A 21,182-nucleotide genomic window follows, 5' to 3' on the forward strand; every position below is an offset into this window, starting at 1 on the left:
AAAGTATTGAAATTATATGGGGCTATTCTGAACTGTACTGCATTCAGTGCAATCTAATTTGAACTTTTTTTCTTTACTTTTTGCTTTAAAGAGGTGAATGTCACCATGCACGACGTTTACTGCTCTTGCTTACAAGAGCAGTCCATTTCAACAGACCTAAACATACATAGTTATTGCTGAAGATTTAGTTTGACTTTCTCCAAGCTGACTGTCTTAGGTTTGTGTATTTTCTTTTGGTGGATACAATATTTTGAAGACTTTAATTGCACCTACAGCTCTGTGACATACCAGTAACACATGCCCTTGTCCCAGCCACAGAACAAAGTGGAAGTGAGCGAGTATGGTACAGTAAATATGGATGTATATAAGTCAGCTTGAACGTACACATTGTCTTACAAAAGATACTATACCAAAAATACTAATTAAGTTCTTGTAACAAATGTAGATAATGAAGGGTACTACTGCGAAATTGTAGATGAGCAGATAAATAGCTTTCTTGAGAAGGAAGATGTTTTACAAAAGTGTTCCAAGGTAATAAAGTGAATGTAAACATCCAGTGCATCCCTCACCATTTCTGGGTTAACAAGCTTCAAGCTTATGGGTAATAGCATCTGGCTAGGCATTCTCCCAGCCTCTGGGTTAGATTGCTCTCAGGGACGCAGATGCTGGATCTTTCGTGGTGTTCAAGCCTCAAAAGTTTGGGAATTTTTTTCATGAGACTGTTAAGCGCTTTCCCTTTGACACCCCCCTCCAGAGAAGAAATCCAGGGCCCTATTGCCTGTCTACAGATTAATTTTCCTCAGGTTCCCTTGTTGCTTAACTGCCTCATCAAACATAGCTATATTGCAAGCTATAGTTTATTTTCCGGCAACCATGTGAGTCAGTGTAAGTGATCAGACGCATCTAGATACAGATAAGCACTTCAGGTTCTTCCTGAACATCCTATGCACAACTGCAAGAGAACAGACATTAGAAAACAACAAACTTTCCAAATCCTAAACTACATTTTTAGATAACCAAAGTTAGACATGCATTTTCAGATGGAGTCGGCTAAGAAAATTTAACAGAGGTTGAGCACAGGTCCCTGCCTTGTGCATTATGTTGTCCATTTACCTGGTAAGCAATGAGCAGTATGAGAACAGTACTAGAGTTACAAGGCCATGATGTCTGTAGGCATAATTCCAATTTTCGTATGAAATTTGGCTTGTTGTCAATAACCAAGGAGCGTTGAGTAAGTACTTTTCCTGTAATTGAATATAAGGAGATTACCTAAGTGCTAGTCTCTCCACCCATTGTTGTAATTATTGTGCTAGTAAGATATTTAGATTTTTCCATGCTGTTGAAAACTAGGTGCACAGCTATCTGGAAATTGCACCGTACCTGTAGACCTCCAGACAGATTTCATCCTGATGCATTTGCCAACATTCTTGCTGTCTGCTCACCGTCTGTATTCTTATTTCTGTTTATTCTTGGAAAAGTCACGTTTTTGTAAAATCCTACTGAGAGGTTATTTAGAGAGATGGTGGTGGTACATTTTCAATCAATGGTGCTGCTTTGAAGCTCACCTGACACTTCCTATTGTAAGGCAATGTTGTCTTTCAGTTATCACCATACCCTAACAATTTGGCTACAACTTCCATGCTAGCTCTCTGACTCTTTCCAGAAAAAAACCCAAACGTTACTTTTAGTATTTTCAGAAATAAACTGGAGAATTGTACTTGCTTATAGTAAATTCTTGAGGCCTTTTCTTCAGAATACTCCAGCATTTCAGGCTTTGCAACAAGCACTTGCAGTTTACCAGTAAAGTAGCCTTCACATCAAGTACAAAGATACATTTGTGATCCCCTGAAAATCTGTCCAAATTGGCTCAGTTGTATGCCTTTGAAAAATATGTTTGCATGTGGTCACTGCTAGATCTTAAAAGCTAAATTACCTGAAGCCTGTTCTCATTGAGAGGGTTAAGCCCCTTGCAGCTCCTGTGTGGGGCCAGGCTGTATACGTGTAATTGTCATAGGTAAATGGGTATGATGAAAGCCACAGGTCATCAGGACGACTCATGTAATGGTTGCTCCAGCTGCTTTTTGCTGGTTGAGCTGTTGTCCAGATCAAAAAGCAGGAACCATCTCTTCCATACACTTGGTTGACTACTTTGGTGGCACTAAATGGATGGAAACATCCGATTTGAGTGAAAACAGAACAAAAATTGAGGGGGAAAGCAGTTCATGATTATGTAATGGGTGGTACGGGAATGCTCAAGAGGATCAAATTAATATTTTGGGGACAACTTTCGGTTTTATGTTTATTTAGTAGCTATTGGAAAGCTTGGCTTTGTAATGCCAGTAATGGTGTTTTCTGCGATCTACAGTTAACTGCTGAAGTTGAGTTGCCAGTGGTGGAGGATAGCTGTGATCAAGAGCTGACGGACTGTATAAATCTGTCCTCTCAGTAGCTTGTAGACAAAAATCTTGCCTCTCCCATACATTAGTCATGCTATTATAGCTATAGTCATCGCTAGTCCAAATGTTGGGGTTTTTTTATTAATGCAGGGCGGCTTTTTGATATTTCTATGGGTTGGGTGAAACTCCATGAGAACTGGTGTCCATGATTGTCACCCTTAGTTTACAAACATCTTAAAAGGAAAGGAAACTCTATTATAAACCCAGGGTGCTTGGAACACAAAGAGGTTTCTCTCAAAACAAAGGTACATTGAAGGCCAGAGGGGAACACGTGGCTCAAAGAAAAAGTCTACAGAGCTTTGATTAAGTATTGGGTGAATGGGGAGGAGGTGTCAAACAGTAAGAAGATACTGTCCTTTGCTGTTCTGGGAAGCAGGACTTTGTACAGTTCTTGGGAATATGCAGGAGTATTCTGTATATTCAGTACTTCATTAGAAAGAATTCTTGACTCCAACATTAAGTAATCATTGCTAATTATCCACATCAAAACATGCTAACAAACTGTGTTCCTAACAGTTCCCAACCAAGTGGAGAACTGGCCCTGTAATCCAGGGCTTTAGTTACTCCTGGTGCTGTTCTGGTGGGATAGTCTGGTTAATAATGATTTCATGTTTCGTAACAGGGTATGGGGTCAAACCCTGCTGCTCCTCTCTGTTATCTCAGAAATGGCTGCATGTCAATGACAGACAGTTGCTAGGCTGCTTATAATATGTTTTAAAAAATTAAAATCTTGGAGAGGAAATATGCTATATTAAGTTCTAATTATTTATTTCCTTGCATATTATTTTCCTTAGTTTTTCTTAGACAGCAGCTGTAATTCACACAACTTTTAAAAATAATTAATCTAAATTCTAAATCGAATTTTACTGTATTTTTTATCTCCTCATGTGCCTTTGGTACTACAATTTCATACTTTTGAGTATTTCCATTCCTCGGTGTTCCCCAAAAGAAAACACAAGGCCCAGGTCAAGTGCACTTTCCTGATCTAGGAGCGTGTACGTGCTAGAGCTGAGATGGAAATACAGCCCTCCCCCCGTACCTGCTCATCCCCTGCAAAGTCATGCTGTTAGTTGGTGGATATCAATAGCAATCAATCAGTAGCCCATCCAGCCAAATGTATGCTCTTGTAAAATAACGCACTGAAGGATGATCATATTTTAAAACACTTTATTAATGCTGAATCACTAGTAATCTTTTTAAGAGGAAGAAACGAGTTCAACAGAAGGGAAGACATAAGTTCTTACCAAGATTTCTTAGTGCAGTCTGGTACACCTCCCTTGCTACTCCCCAGAGCACGTCCCTCTCTCTAAGACATGTCATTTCTATAGGGAAGAGTGCAAGGCAGAAAGCCAAAACATCTGAAAGATCCTGTTATACTGTACTTCTGAAAACTAATCCAAATCAAAGTGGCCTTTGTCAGGTGCCAAACAGAGAAACTTTAACATTGAATAAATTAACAAAAGAGTCGTTTTTACTAGTGTTTGCACCAAAAAAAGTATCACCCTAACATTACAGCAGGCAAATGTTATCTAACAGGCTGTACCACCTTCCAGCGATAAATGTACATTTGTTGGCATGGCTTTGGTACGAGCCCTCGCTGATCTTTCGCTTGGGCTGTGTTGGCCCAATGTAGAGACAGGATGGGGCAGGAATGAGAGGCAAAGAGGAGGCAGGCACTGACTTCTGCATCAGCATTGCTGCTAAGTGTCACTTGGGGTCTGTATTAAGTGTCTACATTTTTAATGCAGCAAGACAAAAATTAACTCATTAAGCATCAGTGCTTTTAAATTAAAATGAAAGCAGACATACAATATCAACAATATAGTACCTTCTAAAAGTTTCCAACCCTTTGGCTGGGGCTGCACGGCTAGAAGGCGCGTCCCCTGGGTGGTGGATAGGGGATCCCTCTCTGGAGGGTGCACCGGATAAAATTGAAGAAGGTGCCGCGAACCAACGCAACTTAAGGGAAGGCCACCCTGACAGAAAAACCACTGGCCCTCCAAGTCATGGGGGTTGGGCAGGAGGCCAACTACCTCCTCCCAGAAAAAACAAAAAAATAAAAAGTTGCAGAAATGACGAGCATCAACTCGGGGATGGAGAAAATCAGTAATGAAGTGAGGAGGAGGAGGTGGAACTGGATCGGTCATGTCTTGAGGAAAAAACCAACAGAAGACTGCGCTGTTGCCCTTGGGACTCCAGAGCACGCAGCCGCAGACCGATCGAAGTGGAAGAATGATGTTCGCGCCTTGTGTGCCTCCTGGCACTGAGAGAATTCAGATTCAGAGAAAAGTTTCCAACAGTCATTTTTATCCCCACAAGTTTCTATCCCTGTCTGCATTCTTTATGGGGTTTTCTTAACCCTTTCCTGGCCTCTCATTTAATTCCCTTAAGCGTTATTTTTGTTGTTACTACTGATACTGCTCTTCTTTATATATAGTATCTGATTTGTTTCTGGTAAGGCTCCTGTAGGTATTTTGAGAGTAGATCTTGTAAACTGAACCTAGTATGGGTGCATTTATTAGATCGTATCTGAGACAGTGCTCTATAAATTGTCAATTACATACATCTTTTTTGGTTGAGATAGTTCTCCTTTCCCCTCTGTTTTGGTCTCCTCTGGGTGCTATGTGAAAGGGGAAGAGGAATGGTATTTTTGCTTAAAGTTCTGAGTTTGGAGGGGGAAACTACTGAGCACGCAGACTCTGGATGGCATTGTGTCTGCCAGGAAAGCTCACTTGCTCTGGTTAGGACTCCTATTGCCATATGTCTGCCGCACTTAGCAAGTAAGACAAGCTGGTTTGGGTCAAATAAACTATGGAAGAAAGCATACAATAGACAGAATTTCACACTTCTTCTCTTTGTGGCAGCAGTATCTGGCTTCGTTCCTAGAAAATGGGCAGCTTGAACCGCTCTCTCCTCAATTGCATTAAAGATGGGAAGCCGTGAGAAAGCTGGATCCTCGGTTTCAGCAAGAAAACCTTTGGCTATTACCAGCTTTTAGTTTTTACCGGGGAAATCACTCACTGTCTGACCAGCCTTGAGGAGCTGATGCCATGTGGAAAACATGGCATTTTATTTCTGGTTTTGTTTCTAAGCACTGTAACTGCTAAAAAAAAGTTGAAATTAGCGTATAAAGTTGAGGGAGCGGGGCTGCGCCGGCACCGGGCCGGAGGGCTGGCAGCCAGCCCTGCTATCTGCCGGCGCCGGGCGGAGGGCGGCAGCCCCGGCTCGGGCAGATAAACGTCGGTGAGCCCGGCGCTGGCCGAGGCCGAGCTCTGCGGCGCACCCGCGACCGGGGCCCTGCCCCGAGCCTCCTCGCCCCGCCGGCAGGCAGCGCCTCGCCGCCGCGCCGGGGCCGGGCCTGGCTGAGGGCCGGTGGCAGCGCGCAGCTCGCTCTGCCCTGGGTGGGAGCCGGGGGCGGCAGGGGCTTGTTCCGCTCCCGCCAGGGAGGGCGGCTCCGAGAGCGGGAGAAGCCCTGGGGGTAAAGGAGGCGGCGAGCGCTGCCCGCACCGGGCCGCCGCGGAGGGCTTCGCCCGGCGGCTGAGGGGCCCGGCCGCCCGCCGCCGCCATCTTGCGACTGATCCCTCCCCCCCGCCGGCGGCCGCCGCGCAGCCCTGCGCCCCTGCCCGCCCGGGGGCCCTGCGCGGCGGGGCCGGGCGCCGGCCCGGGCCTGGCCTGCGGCGGCGGGGGGCGGTGCGCGGCAGCGGCGCTCCTCCGGGGCGGAGGCGCCGGGGCCGGCCCCGCCGGGTGCTGAGCCGGCTGCGAGAGCCGGGCTGCCGCAGGCGGGGCGGGCCAGCCCGGGCCAGCCCTCCCCTCCCCTCCCCTCCTGGGCCTCGGTACCGGCGGCCTCGGCCTTGGGGAGGCTCTCACCTTGGCAGGGTACAGGTCCTCTATACGTACCCTTGTGCGGAGGCGCCTGCCAAAGGCTCAGTAGGTAAGCTGTCCGCTCCTTCCCCCGACTTCCAGCTTTGTGTTCTAAGGAGGCAGCTGTCACACGGGGCGGCGCTGGCGTTTTTTTCTCTCTCGGGTGTTTCTGGGTGCAAACGCTGTGTGCTCGTGGCTGGGGTGGCCACGGAAAGGAGAGCAGCGACGGGCAGGGAAGGGGCAGGCGAGAGGCGCTCGTCTTGTTGTGGCTTTCTCGCTGTGAGTCAAAGGACGTTTCATCCCTGTTGGGCAAGTGGGGCAAGCCGGGCGCTTCTTACGGGGTGCCGACAGGGAAACATCGTCTGTATTTAGTGTGTACCTATCTGTTGACAACCCCTCAGATGAGCCTAATTGAAAATTAAGGGAAGGTATGTTTTCCATTCATTTTTCGGCCTTGGTATTTTGTGCTGTCGGCAACTGTTGCTCATTTGGTCTTGTCTGAACGCTTGCATGGACAAATTTTGACGTAGCTTTAAGCGTTGCTGTTGTGAGCTCTGCCGGTCGCCTGCTCGGGGCAGGCCCGGGCTTTGCTGGCCTTCCCGTGCACGCGCCTTCTCCGCTGGCAGGTGCTTTCTTGTAAAGACAGCACAGAAAAAAACTGAAAAAGGAAATGTGATCTTGAGGAACAACTGCTCAGAGACATTTGCGGTCTGATATTTCTTCTCACGTTGTCTGGATTTCAAGATAGTGGTGGCCCACTCCTGGGGTTAATTGCTGTTACAATATTATTCTGTATCTGCTTTCTTAGCCCAGCAGAGAAAAAAGTAAAAACTGCGGTTAACTCTCAGGAATAGGAACTGCAGTAATCACTTCTTCCTACTTTTATCATTGCAACCCTCTAAAGTTGCTTCCTCTTTAACCTACTGTACAAACTTTTACGTGAACATGCATATGGTACGTTCTTAGCTGAGGATGAGGTGCTAGAGCTGCCATAATGGTAACTCTTCATGCCCTGATTCCACTTTCAGCCTCCTGAATAAAATAATATGCCATCCTTGGGATGTTTCTACATTGCATTAAAGTAGGAAATGAGGTCACGTTGTGGGATATAATTTATGAACAACGTGCACAGCCTTGCCAGTGTCACCAGAATTATCCTGAGAGTGGTTATCAGCTGAAAGCTTGAGAGTGAGAGACCAGAGAGAAGATGTACATTGAGGTATCTCTTCTATTCTCTCATACCATCTTTGACTTTCATTAAAAAAAGAAGATGAAAGGGATTTTCCTGCTGGAAAAGGAGACAACTTCTCTATTTTGGTAATCAGAGAGGAACCTGATGTTGCTTAACTTGCAGCTGCTGGAGAATTGAGTTTCTGGTCTGGTGAATTTTAACCCTTTACAAATATTGACAACCTACAAGAGAAGTGAGCAAATATCAGTGCTCAAGTTTGCTTCAAGGGAATTGTAAACTGTGCTTGTTCCTTGCTCTCTGTCTATTGTCAGTCTTCATATCAGGCTTCCTCTCATGCTGGTGGCACTGTCCTTCCTTATGAATGCCAGCTGACAGTCTGGCTGCAAGCAGCTACGCTTGACACAGTCGACAGCAGTGTTATTGGCAGTGTTATTCCTAAAAGCTTTGTCTTCCTTGGCCTGCAGTTCCCAACAATGCAGCTGTGTCTGAGTTTGCAGGGATTCAAATCTCAATCCTCAATCCCTCAAGGGATAACCACAAATCGTATGTCCTATGGAGTCAAAGCTAAGTGCTTTCCTTTGAGACTGTGTTATATTTTCTTATTGTAGTGTCATTTGACTAATTTGTTACATCTACTGTAAGAACAGGTGAGTTTCTGTGTAGAATATATAAGGTTTTGGTTTTGCATCAGAAAACCAAAGATCGCTATCTTTGATTTCATTAAGAACTGTGAATTGAAGACATTTTCACTCACGTGAGATGCTAGTTTGAGTTAAGCCCCAGGTGTGATAAGCCTGTTATGTTAAATCTGCAATTAGTCATTACATAATCTCACAACAGTTATGTAAATGCATGTATCCTATAGAGCAAAAGGGGCCGAGAGATGTATTCGTTGTGTTAAGCAGGATGCTGTGCAAGAGCTTGTGTTTCTTGAAAATACCCACAGCTCTGCGATAGATAATCTGTGTTAAATGTGAATGTTTTGGGATGCGCGTATCTCTGGAGCTGAAGAGATGATTCACGCTCAAAGCCCTCTGAGGAGTGCCAGTAGCAGCTTTACTGTGATGCAGTTTCTCTCTTTGAAACTCTTGTGGTTCACCAAAAATTGGGCCTGACTGACTTTATGAGGCCCCTGGTAATGAAGTTCAAGGTGAAGATAGACTGAAGGAAGGCTGCAGGAATATTTGTGGCACTTTACAAAAGATGGTTGTAGGATGTGTGGGTGTATATCCATGTCAGTTTTGATCTAGTGAGGAAGATACAGGATTTAGCACGTGCTACTGACTGATACAACTAGAGAGTCAGTCTTCTGCATATTTATTTAAGTTCTGAATTACAAAATGGGGACAAGGGCACTTCTATATTTTGTAGTGATTTTATGAGGAGAAATAATTTTAATACAGAGAGAAGAGAGGTGTTTAATTAATTTAGGCACAATTTTGGTTTAAAAGTGTGGGCTTGTGTAGCTATGTTGATAGACTCACCTGTGAAGGCTTAGTGTGTGCAAGCAAAAAGCCTGGATAGCTCAAACTACTTTTCAGGAGAGAAAGAGAGGAAGGAGATATTATAGTGCTAACAGTCTATATAACTCTATGTAGACTGTGGCTTTTGAGAGTAAGAATATCAGAAAATAAATTTTGTCATTAGTATTGACACAGTGGTAAAAGATACAGCCTTGGATCAGAAGGCACGGGGGATGAGAAGGAATGGCAGAATTTAAGGATAGATACAGCCAAAGTACACTTCCACTACAGATCAAATATTGCATTTGGTTAAAAAAGCTTCACATTTATCTTATTGCTGAAAAAATACTTCAACAGAGCAGGGAGTAGGTTGAACATCTTGCATTGCCAGGAGCCTTACCTCTATACAGTGCTGCAACCTTGAAGAATTTGAGGTGGGGCTGCACCAAAAACCTGCTTTTCACCTTGCAGCTAGTGTAGAATGAGGCTGGCTTCTTTTAAGAATTCAGCGTTGGTAATCTGTCTCTGATCCTCTTTTGGACATTTTTCAAATCCCAACAACTTCCTTAAGTTTTGCTAGTAAAAGAAATGGTTTGTTGTCTGCTTTATTTATTGCAAGTTTTTCCATCGTTCTATGGTAGATAATACTTTAGGCTCCTGGTCCAAATATATCTAGGTGAACGTACTGTCTATAATGTAAAAAAAATACAACCTTTAAAATAAGTCCTACTTGGAGTGAGACTCATTTGCCTTGGGAGAAGAGGTAGCCAAGGCTACTGAACAGATTTGGATGATGCAGCTGCTCAGTCCAGGTAAATTACAATAACATTGTAGGATTGTTTACTAAAAGCCTCAGGCATAAATAACAGTAATGAGTCAGAGTTTATGCTACATATGAATATGTGTATGCTGGATGCCAGGGTGTGAAATAGAACATACAAGATCTCACCTTTGCTCTGACTTGATTTACTTGCTTATTTACCTGACTGTTATGAGTTCTCTGTTCCCTGAGGACAGGATACAAAGAGGCTGGGAAGACTCTTAAACTGGTTGTTAATTTGCACAGATCTAACCATTGTGCTTTACAAAGCACTAGTTTGGGAACTGGGAATCTCAGCTTTGCCACTGGTATGTTAAATGGCTTACAGCAAATCAGTCCACCTTTGCCTTAGTTTCTATCTCTACAAAATGGGGTAAATTATCTCGACTTCCTTTCCAGAGTACTTTAGGACTTAGTCATGTCAAAATTTTATATGTAGAGTTAGCTGATGGACTGCACATGTTTCAGAGCTGTATCACCAAAGCCATATCCGTTTCTGGCAAGGCATTGCTACTGAGCACAGAATATTAGTGTTTGATGTCCTCTCTCTTCATCTGATTTGCGGACTTTACATGTCTACTTGCGGATAGAACCTGCTGTGTTATAGTCAGTCCTTTCAAAGGGGATTGCTGGTAACAAGTGAAGATCAGCAGTCACAAGACATACTAAATAAATACTTAATGCGTACTTCAATGTCACTGTTACGGGCCTAAAGAATTGTATGTAGGAATATGGGTAAGCAATAGTGTGATGAATCAGATCATTGGCCACTGTGTCGTATGTGGATCCCTTGCTAACTGGAAGTGTATCATTAGCACATGATACTGAAACACTGGGAGAGGTCAAAGTTTCACAAAGCAAGATACAAGCTTGAAGGGTCATACAGTGATTTGATCTCTGAATCTTTCTCGCAGGTAGACAGGGCCTTGCCAAATGTTTTTGTGACAGGGTGGAGAAGCTACAATTCTTGGTCAAATTTATCTTCCTTGCCTGCAGCTCATGTTCTTGTAAGGGCTATTCCTCTTGTTATTCCATGATAGATTAAGAGGGCATAAGCTTAGACTGTAAAAGAATATGAAAGCAAGGGTTTTTTGATGTGTGGAGAATGAGTCTGTAAAAGAGTGTGCAAAAAAAGAACTGATACTGATAGACTATGAAGATTTTTCCTTGCAACAGATTTATAGATGAATATGAGTTTAGTAAGTTTGCATTGCCCTTAAATTAGAGGATTTTGTAACCTTTGACACTTGCCTCTAGGAAAATAGATACAAGGCACAGAGTAACTGAGCGAGCATCTTTTCAGGAGAATAGGAGAAGAGTTTCAGGCTCATTTGACTTGAATTGACAGCAGGATATTCACAGGAGAGATCTTGGAGACAGGCTGAAATGATACTTTTAACAGAAGAAGATAGATCTGGATTAGAAAGAGAGATCTATGACTCATCTATTTATGATTGAATAAGTGCTTATGAAAGTACTCAGGCAGAGGATACAGGGAGACAAAAGAGGAACAAGGAAGGAGCCCTATAAGCACCGACAGAGATTTAGAGGGATCCTCCCATGTAAATGTTATAGGAAAAAGTAGAGATGGGAGGAGAATTAGGAGGAGCTGTAATTACAAAAGATATGGGAAGGGCAAAATTTCAAGAAGATGGTGATTATGATAAAGGTATGTGACGGTCACAAAGGATGAAAATGGAACACCAGTTCTGAGAGTTTAAGAAGATTTTGGCTTTTCAGGATTTTGGTAAGAGCTGTTTCAGGGGCAGAACCTGGATTAAATAGGATCTATAGAGGAAGGTGAAGGAGGACTCCTGACCATGTGCAAAGCTGAGCGTGTGGAAGCAGAGGTGAACAGCAGTAGTTAAAGGCAGCTCAAGGGTGGGATTTTAATAGTGGGAGTTTAAAGTGTATTTTTATTGTGAAGGAAGAAGAACCAAGTAGGACATGGTTTAGGGAGGACCCTGAGATAAGATGTCCTGGGGCAAGCAAAAGGAGTTAGAAAAGAAAACTAACAATTTGATAGTTGAAAGCAAAGAGTATGAGAATTGTTGTTGGGAATTGACAGTGAGCTGAGGAGGTAAGAAAGGTTACAAGCTGCTAACGAGTATGTAAAGAGTCTCCTGCTTTCCCGTTAGAGAGTTAACTAGGCTTGTAATGGTAGTCCAGGAAAGCAAGGAATGTACACTGAGAATTTAGCAATTACTGTTTTCTGAAACAATGACTGGAAAGTGCTGAAGGGCTGTAATTTATTCTAAATGAGGTTTAGATCCTAGAGTAATAACAAAAAAATCCTTGTTATATCACCTTTCCTTCCAACGGATTTTTTGCTTTTTGAATGTCCAAACTACATTCAGTTTTAATATTTCAGTGTTACCCTCACATTTCTTTGGGAATTTTTAGCCTTTATCAATTGTCTTGTTCAATTGTATTGGCTTGGGAGAAGATGATGTGTGATGATGATGTGTGTATGGAATGATTTTCCAGCATTCTTCTTTCTCAGGGTTGTTTCTCTGTAGCTACTTGTTATTTGTCTCATTATTTATTTGTAATGCACTTGTAAGTGTAAACTCTTCTGTCAGCAAGCCTGATACCATAAATATTCACAAAGACAGTTTTGGAAGTAAATAAATACTTTTTTTTTTTTTTTTTTTTTCTTTTACAGATGAGATCATTTCGAGCTCTTTTTTTGGAAGAGGTGGTCAAAGGAAATGGATAACTATTCAGACTTCAATACAAAGAACCTCTCGTCTTCAGCTAACATGTCCATTTCTTTGCCTGGACAAGTTGGACTCAATACCACCGGTGGTACTCCTTCTATGTCAATAAGCAGGCTCTTCCCAGCCCTGTTAGAATGCTTTGGAATAATTCTTTGTGGCTACATAGCTGGAAGAGCCAACATTATCACAACAACTCAGGCCAAAGGACTAGGAAATTTTGTGTCCCGTTTTGCACTCCCAGCTCTACTGTTCAAAAACATGGTGGTACTTAACTTTTCTAATGTCAATTGGTCCTTCCTGTACAGTATTTTAGTTGCCAAAGCTGCTGTGTTTTTCTTAGTCTGCATTTTAACATTGTTGGTAGCCAGTCCTGAGAATAGATTTAGCAAAGCAGGTTTGTTCCCTATTTTTGCTACACAAAGCAATGACTTTGCACTGGGATATCCAATAGGTAAGTAGTTCCTTATGCTTTCTTCTTTAAAACTATTTTTCAGTCTTCTAGACATGTTTGCTTTTATTTTTCCGTAATTTGAAATTGACTTCTGCACTGAAGTTATGAGCTATCTAAGCCATTTCTCAAGTCACATTTCTTGACCTTAGACCATGTAAGGGAAGAAAACTGCCAGCTGGTATGAATAAGGCAGAATTTAAAACAACCCAACTGTTGTTGTCTATGTGATCCTGTCATGTTGAAGTAAAACAGATGAGGGGAAAAAAAAAAGGATTTAAAATATAATTTCAAAATTGGTATAAATTGGTATAAATTACCTTATACTTACTGCAGGTTCAGAATGCCCTTATGGGAAATTGCCAGAGTTTCCCTCAAGACCAAAATTTTTTGCTTTGCAAAGTATGAGCCTGTACCTGTGGCGTCTGAAGTAGCTGTAGTGGCTGTTTTACTAATTTGGCATTACCTCTGGGTTCAGCTCAAAGAAAACATCTCTCCGTAATGTTGGTGCCTCCTGGTTGTGGGGTGTGTGTGTGTGTGACAAACTTTAAATCTGCGCAGAAGAAACTTCTAATTTTTGTGCTGCTTAACATAATTTATGTAGCCAATCATGTTTTATCCCTTAATCTTTATTCTGTTGGGGCCAGTAGACATGCTTTAGGATATAGTCTTGGAAGAAGTCTGTCTTTTAAAAGCAAGATTGCTGCGTGATTTATGGTAACTTGCATTTGTGTATCTCAAATCGGAATTTTATGTGGCTGTGGTGCCATTCTTGGGATGTGTAACTAACCACTAGTCCAGTGGAGCTAAAAACCAAACAAACAAAAAACAGAGAGGCATTCAGAGGATAACCTGTATAGCTCTGTAGTCTTGTTCTTGTAAGCCTATATTCTGAATTCCAAGCAATATCAGTTATTAAACTTAGTTTTATCCCAATCTGCAAGACTATTATTTTCTTTGCTTTTGTTAAGGAAGATTTTTTTTTTTCTGTTTCCTTTTTCTAGGTTTTCTTAATGGTATGCTAATATGCTTTCAGCCATACATACTCTGATACTCAGGAAATGATCTGGAGTTGTAGCAGGCTTCTTCCACCTGCTACTGTCTGAATTGCAGTGCTTTTTACCTGCCTCGGGAGGCTCTTTTGTGTCAATGTAGCTTTCGGTGCTGCCTCTCCCCAGGTGTGGGAATGCACACTGCAGGTATCAGGATCTTCAAAATACACCTGGAGTGAAAGGCATTTGGAGAGGATGCCTGGACTATGTTTTATTTGTTTGCTGCTCCCTGAAGATAAAGTACTGGGAGTGCAAGGAGAAGATTAGAAAGGCGAAGGCCCAGCTAGAACTTAAACTGGTCACCGCCGTTAAAGATAACAAAAAATGTTTTTACAAATATATCAGTGACAAAAGGAGGGCCAGGGAGAATCTCCCTCCTTTGTTGGATGCAGAAGGTGACTTTGCCACGAAGGATGACGAGAAGGCTGAGGTACTTAATGCTTTCTTTGCCTCAGTCTTTAATAGTCAGACTGATCATCCTTGGGGTTTTCAGCCCTCTGAGCTGGGAGATGGAGATAGGATGCAGAATGAAGGCCCGGTTGTCAAAGAGGTGGCAGTCACCGACCTGCTCCTCCACCTGAATGCTCCCAAGTCCATGGGGCCAGATGGGATCAACCCGAGGATACTGAGGGAGCTGGCAGAGGAGCTTGCCAAGCCACTCTCCATCATCTATCAGCAGTTCTGGTCAACCGGGGAGGTCCCAGATGACTGGAAGTTAGCAAATGTGACGCCCCTCTACAAGAAGGGTCGGAAGGAGGATCTGGGGAACTACAGGCCTGTCAGCCTGACCTCGGTGCCGGGAAAGGTCATGGAGCAGATCATCTTGAGTGCCATTACACGGCACGTGCGGGACAACCGGGGGATCAGGCTCAGCCAGCACGGGTTTATGAAAGGGAGGTCCTGCTTCACTAACCTGGTCTCCTTCTATGACAAGGTGACCCGCCTAGTGGATGAGGGAAAGGCTGTGGATGTTGTCTACTTGGACTTTAGTAAGGCCTTTGACACTGTCTCCCACAGCATTCTCCTGGAGAAGCTGGCTGCTCACGGCTTGGATGGGTGCACTCTGCGCTGGGTTAAAAACTGGCTGGATGGCCGAGCCCAGAGAGTGGTGGTTAACGGAGTCAAATCCAGTTGGCGGCTGGTCACAAGTGGTGTTCCCCAGGGCTCAGTGTTGGGGCCGGTCCTGTTCAACATCTTCATTGATGATCTGGATGAGGGGATTGAGTGCACCCTCAGTAAGTTTGCAGATGACACCAAGTTGGGTGGAAGTGTTGATCTGCTGGAGGGTAGGAAGGCCCTACAGAGGGACCTGGACAGGCTGGATCGTTGGGCTGGGGCCAACTGTATGAGATTCAACAAGGCTCAGTGCTGGGTCCTGCACTTGGGTCACAACAACCCCATGCAATGCTACAGGCTTGGGGAGGAGTGGCTGGAGAGCTGCCTGGCGGAAAAGGACCTGGGGGTGTTGGTTGACAGCCGCCTGAACATGAGCCAGCAGTGTGCCCAGGTGGCCAAGAAGGCCAATGGCATCCTGGCTTGTATCAGGAATAGTGTGGCCAGCAGGACCAGGGAGGTGGTAGTGCCCCTGTAATCGGCACTGGTGAGGCCGCACCTCGAGCACTGTGTTCAGTTTTGGGCCCCTCACTACAAGAAGGACGTCGAGGTGCTGGAGTGTGTCCAGAGAAGGGCAGTGAAGTTGGTGAAGGCTCTAGAGCACAAATCTTAAAAGGAGCAGCGGAGGGAGCTGGGATTGTTTAGCCTGGAGAAGAGGAGGCTGAGGGGAGACCTTATTGCTCTCTACAACTGCCTGAAATGAGGTTGTAGCCAGGTGGGGGTCGGTCTCTTCACCCTGGTAACAAGTGATAGGATGAGAGGAAATGGCCTCAAGCTGCGCCAGGGGAGGTTTAGGTTGGATATTAGGAAAAAATTCTTCACTGAAAGGGTAGTCAGGCATTGGAACAGGCTGCCCAGGGAAGTGGTTGAGTCTCCATCCCTGGAGGTATTTAAAAGGTGGGTAGACGTGGTGCTTAAGGACATGGTTTAGTGGTGGACTTGGCAGTGCTAGGTTAATGGTTGGACTCGATGATCTTAAGGGTCTTTTCCAACCTTAACGATTCTATGATTCTACTCTGCCTCTCAAATTCTCTTGAGATCACCCTTATCATCCAGATAAGGTTAAGAACAAAAAATGAAAGCAAGCTTGTTCTAGCAAAGCAAAAAGCAAGATATTTGGTTACAGAATTGAAAGTACAGTTACAAAAAGGAAGCTGAAACATGCAATTTTAGTAGCTCCATATTTTAGATTACTTGAGGAGCTGGCAGTTTTACTCTCCCTATTCCAGGGCAGCATGGTCAGGAGAATCTTGAATCTTTCTTACTCTCTTCAAGTTTGCTGGGTATGTATAAAATATAGACAAATGCAATTGCAAACTTTTCTTCCCTAGGTGAAAATACCTTGTTTCCCTCAGTTGCATCTCCTGAGATTTATTACTCTTGAGAGAAATCAGAAGTGTACACAAATAAGGCTGTAAGGATTATATCTTTGTTTCTTGGTACTGGATTAAAATGCCAGTTAGGGTTTCTCTTTTTTTTTTCTATTTTGAGGTTGTCTGAACATACTTCCATTGTATCCTTCTAGTTAAAACATTCTCTCTTTGAATGACTTTCTTGTCAGATTGCATTTTTCTTCAAGTATTTAATGATTTATAAAATATGACTCTCATTTCTTCTATGTGCAATCTAGCCCAATTCACAACATTTAGTTCATTAAGAGCTTTACCGGAATGCTTAATGCAACACTAAGACTGTAGGCGCTTATGGTTGTTAATTCCTCAGAGCTGTTTATTTCCTTTCCTGTCCTTTCCCTTCTCCCACCCCCAGACTTTCACCAGTGTTTGGTTCGTGCTGTCAGGTGTGGAAACTTTTTACTGGTAGTGACTACTCTGAAGTGTTTGCAGGACTAGGCAACAAAGAATGCCTTGCTTATTTCTTTATATAAATGGTGATAAGTAGTGTTTTGAGCAAAACTTGATCTTTTGATGGAAATATATTTTCAAAGGCTGCTTCAGTTGAAATTTGTAACGGAAAAAAAATCAGTATTGACAAATTGTGTATTATAATAACACTATTTAAAAAGGCAGTTTGAACTCTTAAATAGATAAATAACGTCCTGAGTTTTCATCCCATGTAATTTTTTTTTGTTAATAACCACTATGCTATTTTTTGCTGTTGAGCAAAGATTTGCACATAGGAAAACTAAAATACAGATTAAATTTTCAAAGATCACCACTCTGATTTTCTCTAATCACTGTTATGACAGTTCTATACTACAAACATGATGTTGGTTTGGAGTGAAAAACAACTGCTACAGAGATTTGCTAGCAGACCCCCCGATGTAGGTAGAATTACTATGATAGAAAGCTTTGTCTGTTTGGTTTTTATTACTAGGCGAGATGATACGACTCTGATGGAATAGCTTCATCTACTCTCCAGTGCTGTATTGTTAAAGCATAGGTGTAGCGGAAGTGTTGTGTGGATGATGGCTCAGTTACCCTGACTTTAATGGTGCTACTTCTATTAAGTATGGACAACTAGTGTGTGATTTATATGTAATTTTGAGCAGCTGGGACGTGGAAAACTGATTTTTTTTTTTTTTTAAAGTAGGAGAATATCTTTCAATTTTTTTGTTATGATCAGCAAGCAGGCACCTTGATCTAAATAAAAAGAATTTTTTTCATTGGAGATAGAAGTTGTGAATTATTTTCACTGTCTTAATGAGTCCTTAAGAGTGATTTCTTATTTTTTTTTCCCACTGATTCAGCAATCTACATTGGTTCCACTTTATGCTACCCAGGACAATGCACTGTGACTTCATACATCAGTTAAATTACTTATAGAACTTAATATATTAAGTATACAGTTTCACTTTGCCAAAAAATAATGATTTATTATGTTTTTCACTCAGGTATTATTTACATATGACTTGTCTTGAGTTGCATTTGATTGAAATGGGCATTCTGTATAAAGCAACATAAAAGCATTGCTCTAAGGTTTTAGAAAATTTTGACTTACATAAAAAGTGTCCAGCATGTTTAATATATTTAGTGTTTAAAACTGGCTTGTTAAATGCAGTAACTAACCACAAACTTGGTAGTTCTGTTCAGCACTTTATTCAGGATTTTAGGGCAGGTAGCTCTTTTATATGTACTTTAATCATGGCTTGTAAGAGGAAATGCACCTTTAGTGCTTTTTCTTACATATTGGAAATGAACTAATTGCAAATGTCAGTTTATTCAATCTAAAGAGGAGGCTGTTTATAGTAAATGCTGATTTAGCACTTAGTAGATCCTGTCATTCCAGATGCTTAGCTAATATGAAGGTAAAAATCTTTGGGATTTTGAAAAACATAGTCACGAGGGAAAACTTTTTCAGGAAAAGAACAAGTTTAATACATGGGGAAATGGAAATACCTGCAACAGTTGCCTGCTTAGTGATCTTAAACTTTATTTAGTACTTTAAGAGTGTTAAGTTATCCCATAGAAAGCATCACCTTGCATATTTCTGAAAATTATTGGAAATAACAACATTATAAGGCAGGTAAAAGGTAAACGTTATCTTTCCAAACAAGTTTGGAAAATTAATGTGGCATTCTTACACAGATAAACTCTGTATTGTTACCCAGATAAACAGCAATTTTGGTAGATTTAATTCATCATTTAATAAATATCTAGGAAATACAACAGCATAGACCTAGAAGTTTTAAAATAAAGTAATTTCACTTGAACTCTTTGTTTATAAAACACATTTAAAATGCAAACAGGAAGCAGTCACGGCAATTTAAACATTATTTTACTGCTTATGTGAGAAAGTGCTTCATATGCATCATTTCTCCTTTTCCATTTTTCAATATGAAGTCATGAAATTGTGATAGGGAGACCAAAACCATCTGCATTCTGCAGGATTCAAGACTTCGCAGCTTTTAAGTGACTTTTCTGCCCTTAATATAGGGTATTGTGATTAAAAGAAAGCAAAATCCTACTTAAAAAATATTGTGGTTTTTTTTTTTTTTTAATTTACCCTAGGATAGAATCTTGTATATCTTTCCAGAGTCTTTTCATGATTTTTGAAGTGCTGTTAGCACAAACTGGAAGTAAGAAGCAGTTCTGCCTTGACTCACAAGTATGTAGTAGCAATAAAAACAAATGCTCATCATTTAAAGTTCCTTGAGGGACCAGAACTACAGCAATAACTCTTGTCCTGAGTAGTCCCATAAAATGAACGAATAATTATGTGCTAATGTATTTTCTATTTGGTTGTTGCTTTGCTGTGTTGTACGGAATCAGTGTAGAAAGATTACACCTGATTTACCCACTGAAAACTGATTAAATTCCAGAGATGTGACACTCCCCTAAGATGAGAAGCAACTTGTGTCCTGCAAAGGTGCATGTATTTCTCCACGACTCTCGTGTTTCTGGGGAGGAAAAGCAATTCAGCAAAAACAATTTTTTCAGCATTTGGGATGACTCAAAGGGCATGTGGGATTGTTATCTTTTTTTTTTTTCTGTAAATGTTGAATATTCATAGAATCATTATATAGTGTTGGATAGTTAATCTTTGATCTTTAATGTGTTCATTAGATGATTGTGGCCTAATGGTGATTGGGCGTACTTTTCTTACTACGTCATCTTATATTGATTGTAAATGCAGTTATCTCTGAAGGATAATGAAATAATTTTTCTCTAGTTTTCAGACAACAGAACTTAATTTCAATATTAATGTATTTTTGTACTGAAATGTTATCACTCATGACTTTTCATTTCCTGTCTTCTAGTTGAAGCTTTATATCAAGCCACTTACCCAGAATATCTCCAGTACATTTACCTAGTGGCTCCAATATCTCTTATGATGCTAAACCCTCTTGGGTTTATCTTCTGTGAAATCCAGAAGTGGAGGGATAATCGCACTGTGTCACACAGCAAAATCAAAATAGTGGGCCTAGCACTCCTTCGAGTTTTGCAGAACCCAATTGTATTCATGGTCTTCATAGGAATTGCCTCAAACTTTATTCTTGGCCAGAAAATTCCCGAATACCTTGAAAACTTCCTTGATGGACTGGGCAGTTCATTTTCTGGCTCCGCACTTTTTTACCTTGGACTAACTATGGTGGGACAAACAAAAAAACTGACAAAGGGTATGTTTGTTGCACTGATCCTTCTCATCACAGCTAAACTGTAAGTTTGATTTATGTACATTTATAATTTTGTTCTCTAGATGTTTTAAGCTCTGAATATACTGGTCAGATGGCTTTTCTCTCAAAATCATTATAGTGATAATATGTTTCACTTCCAGTATTTTGGGTGAGTGCTTCCCAAACTCTGATAGTATACAACTGTTAACTTCTTTTAAAAGAAATTTTGCACACCACAAACCTGTTGTCAGGCTCTGCAGAGAAAAAAAATCAGGGGTGCTGTGGCTGTATGGACTGCCCACAGGCCACCTGTCACAAATTGGGTGTTCGGGGAATTACTAGCTTAAATTAAAACTACTAGTTAGAAAGTTAGACAAGAGTGACTTTAAGTATTATTTCATTAGTATTTGTGTTTTCTTTGGATTACACAATAAATCTCTAAATTAGTTGGTTTTCCTTGCTTTGTCTATAAATCTCTGAAACTGCTATATTGGAAGAGCTTAAAAATGGTTGCTTCGCACTTTTAAACTGTCTAACTTTTAAGCATGAATAAATGACGATTTGTATTTAGAACTTCTGCCATCATTATCTTCCCTTGAATATATCTCAGTTACTGGTGAACTAAATATTTTATTTGCTATGGAGCTACAATTAACATAATAGAACAATTGTTTGGTGGTTAAGTTTATACTGTAAAATTTGAAGGTGCATTTGAATATCAGTACAACTAACTAACAAACTTAAAGACCTAGTTTGTAAACCAGCTCAATGACAAATTTTGTAAGAACGTGAGAAAAAATGGTTTTTAATGTTACCACTTTGCTTTACAGATGAGTTTATGTAATTAACCTGTGTAAGGCTTACATAGCAAGTCTGTGTGAGATCTAGGGTACTGCTAAAGGTGCACAGAATAGCATTGATGCAGGGTTTTTTTTGCTGGCCAGAAATTTCAGAATGGGATGCTTAAGCTTGAGCTCTTGTTA

General features: G+C 41.6%; 1 protein-coding gene across 4 annotated transcripts in view; it reads left to right on the forward strand.

Annotated features, from left to right (window-relative positions):
• The first annotated feature begins 6,179 nt into the window (after window positions 1–6,179).
• The window catches only part of GPR155 (G protein-coupled receptor 155), a 33,101-nt gene continuing 18,098 nt past the window's right edge, over window positions 6,180–21,182 (forward strand). For 2 of the 4 annotated variants that reach the window (XM_082312912.1, XM_082312915.1), the window contains exons 1-3: window positions 6,180–6,387; window positions 12,458–12,963; window positions 19,843–20,242. In XM_082312912.1, coding sequence (XP_082169038.1) covers window positions 12,504–12,963; window positions 19,843–20,242 — 860 coding nt within the window. In that variant the 5' untranslated portion in view covers window positions 6,180–6,387; window positions 12,458–12,503. Of the gene's footprint in view, window positions 6,388–6,462; window positions 6,746–12,457; window positions 12,964–19,842; window positions 20,243–21,182 lie in introns of those variants that run through there. The other 2 variants (XM_082312914.1, XM_082312913.1) reach the window with 2 other exon arrangements.

This window comes from Platalea leucorodia, assembly GCF_965183815.1.
Source record: "Platalea leucorodia genome assembly, chromosome: 5".
Taxonomy (NCBI): domain Eukaryota; kingdom Metazoa; phylum Chordata; class Aves; order Pelecaniformes; family Threskiornithidae; genus Platalea; species Platalea leucorodia.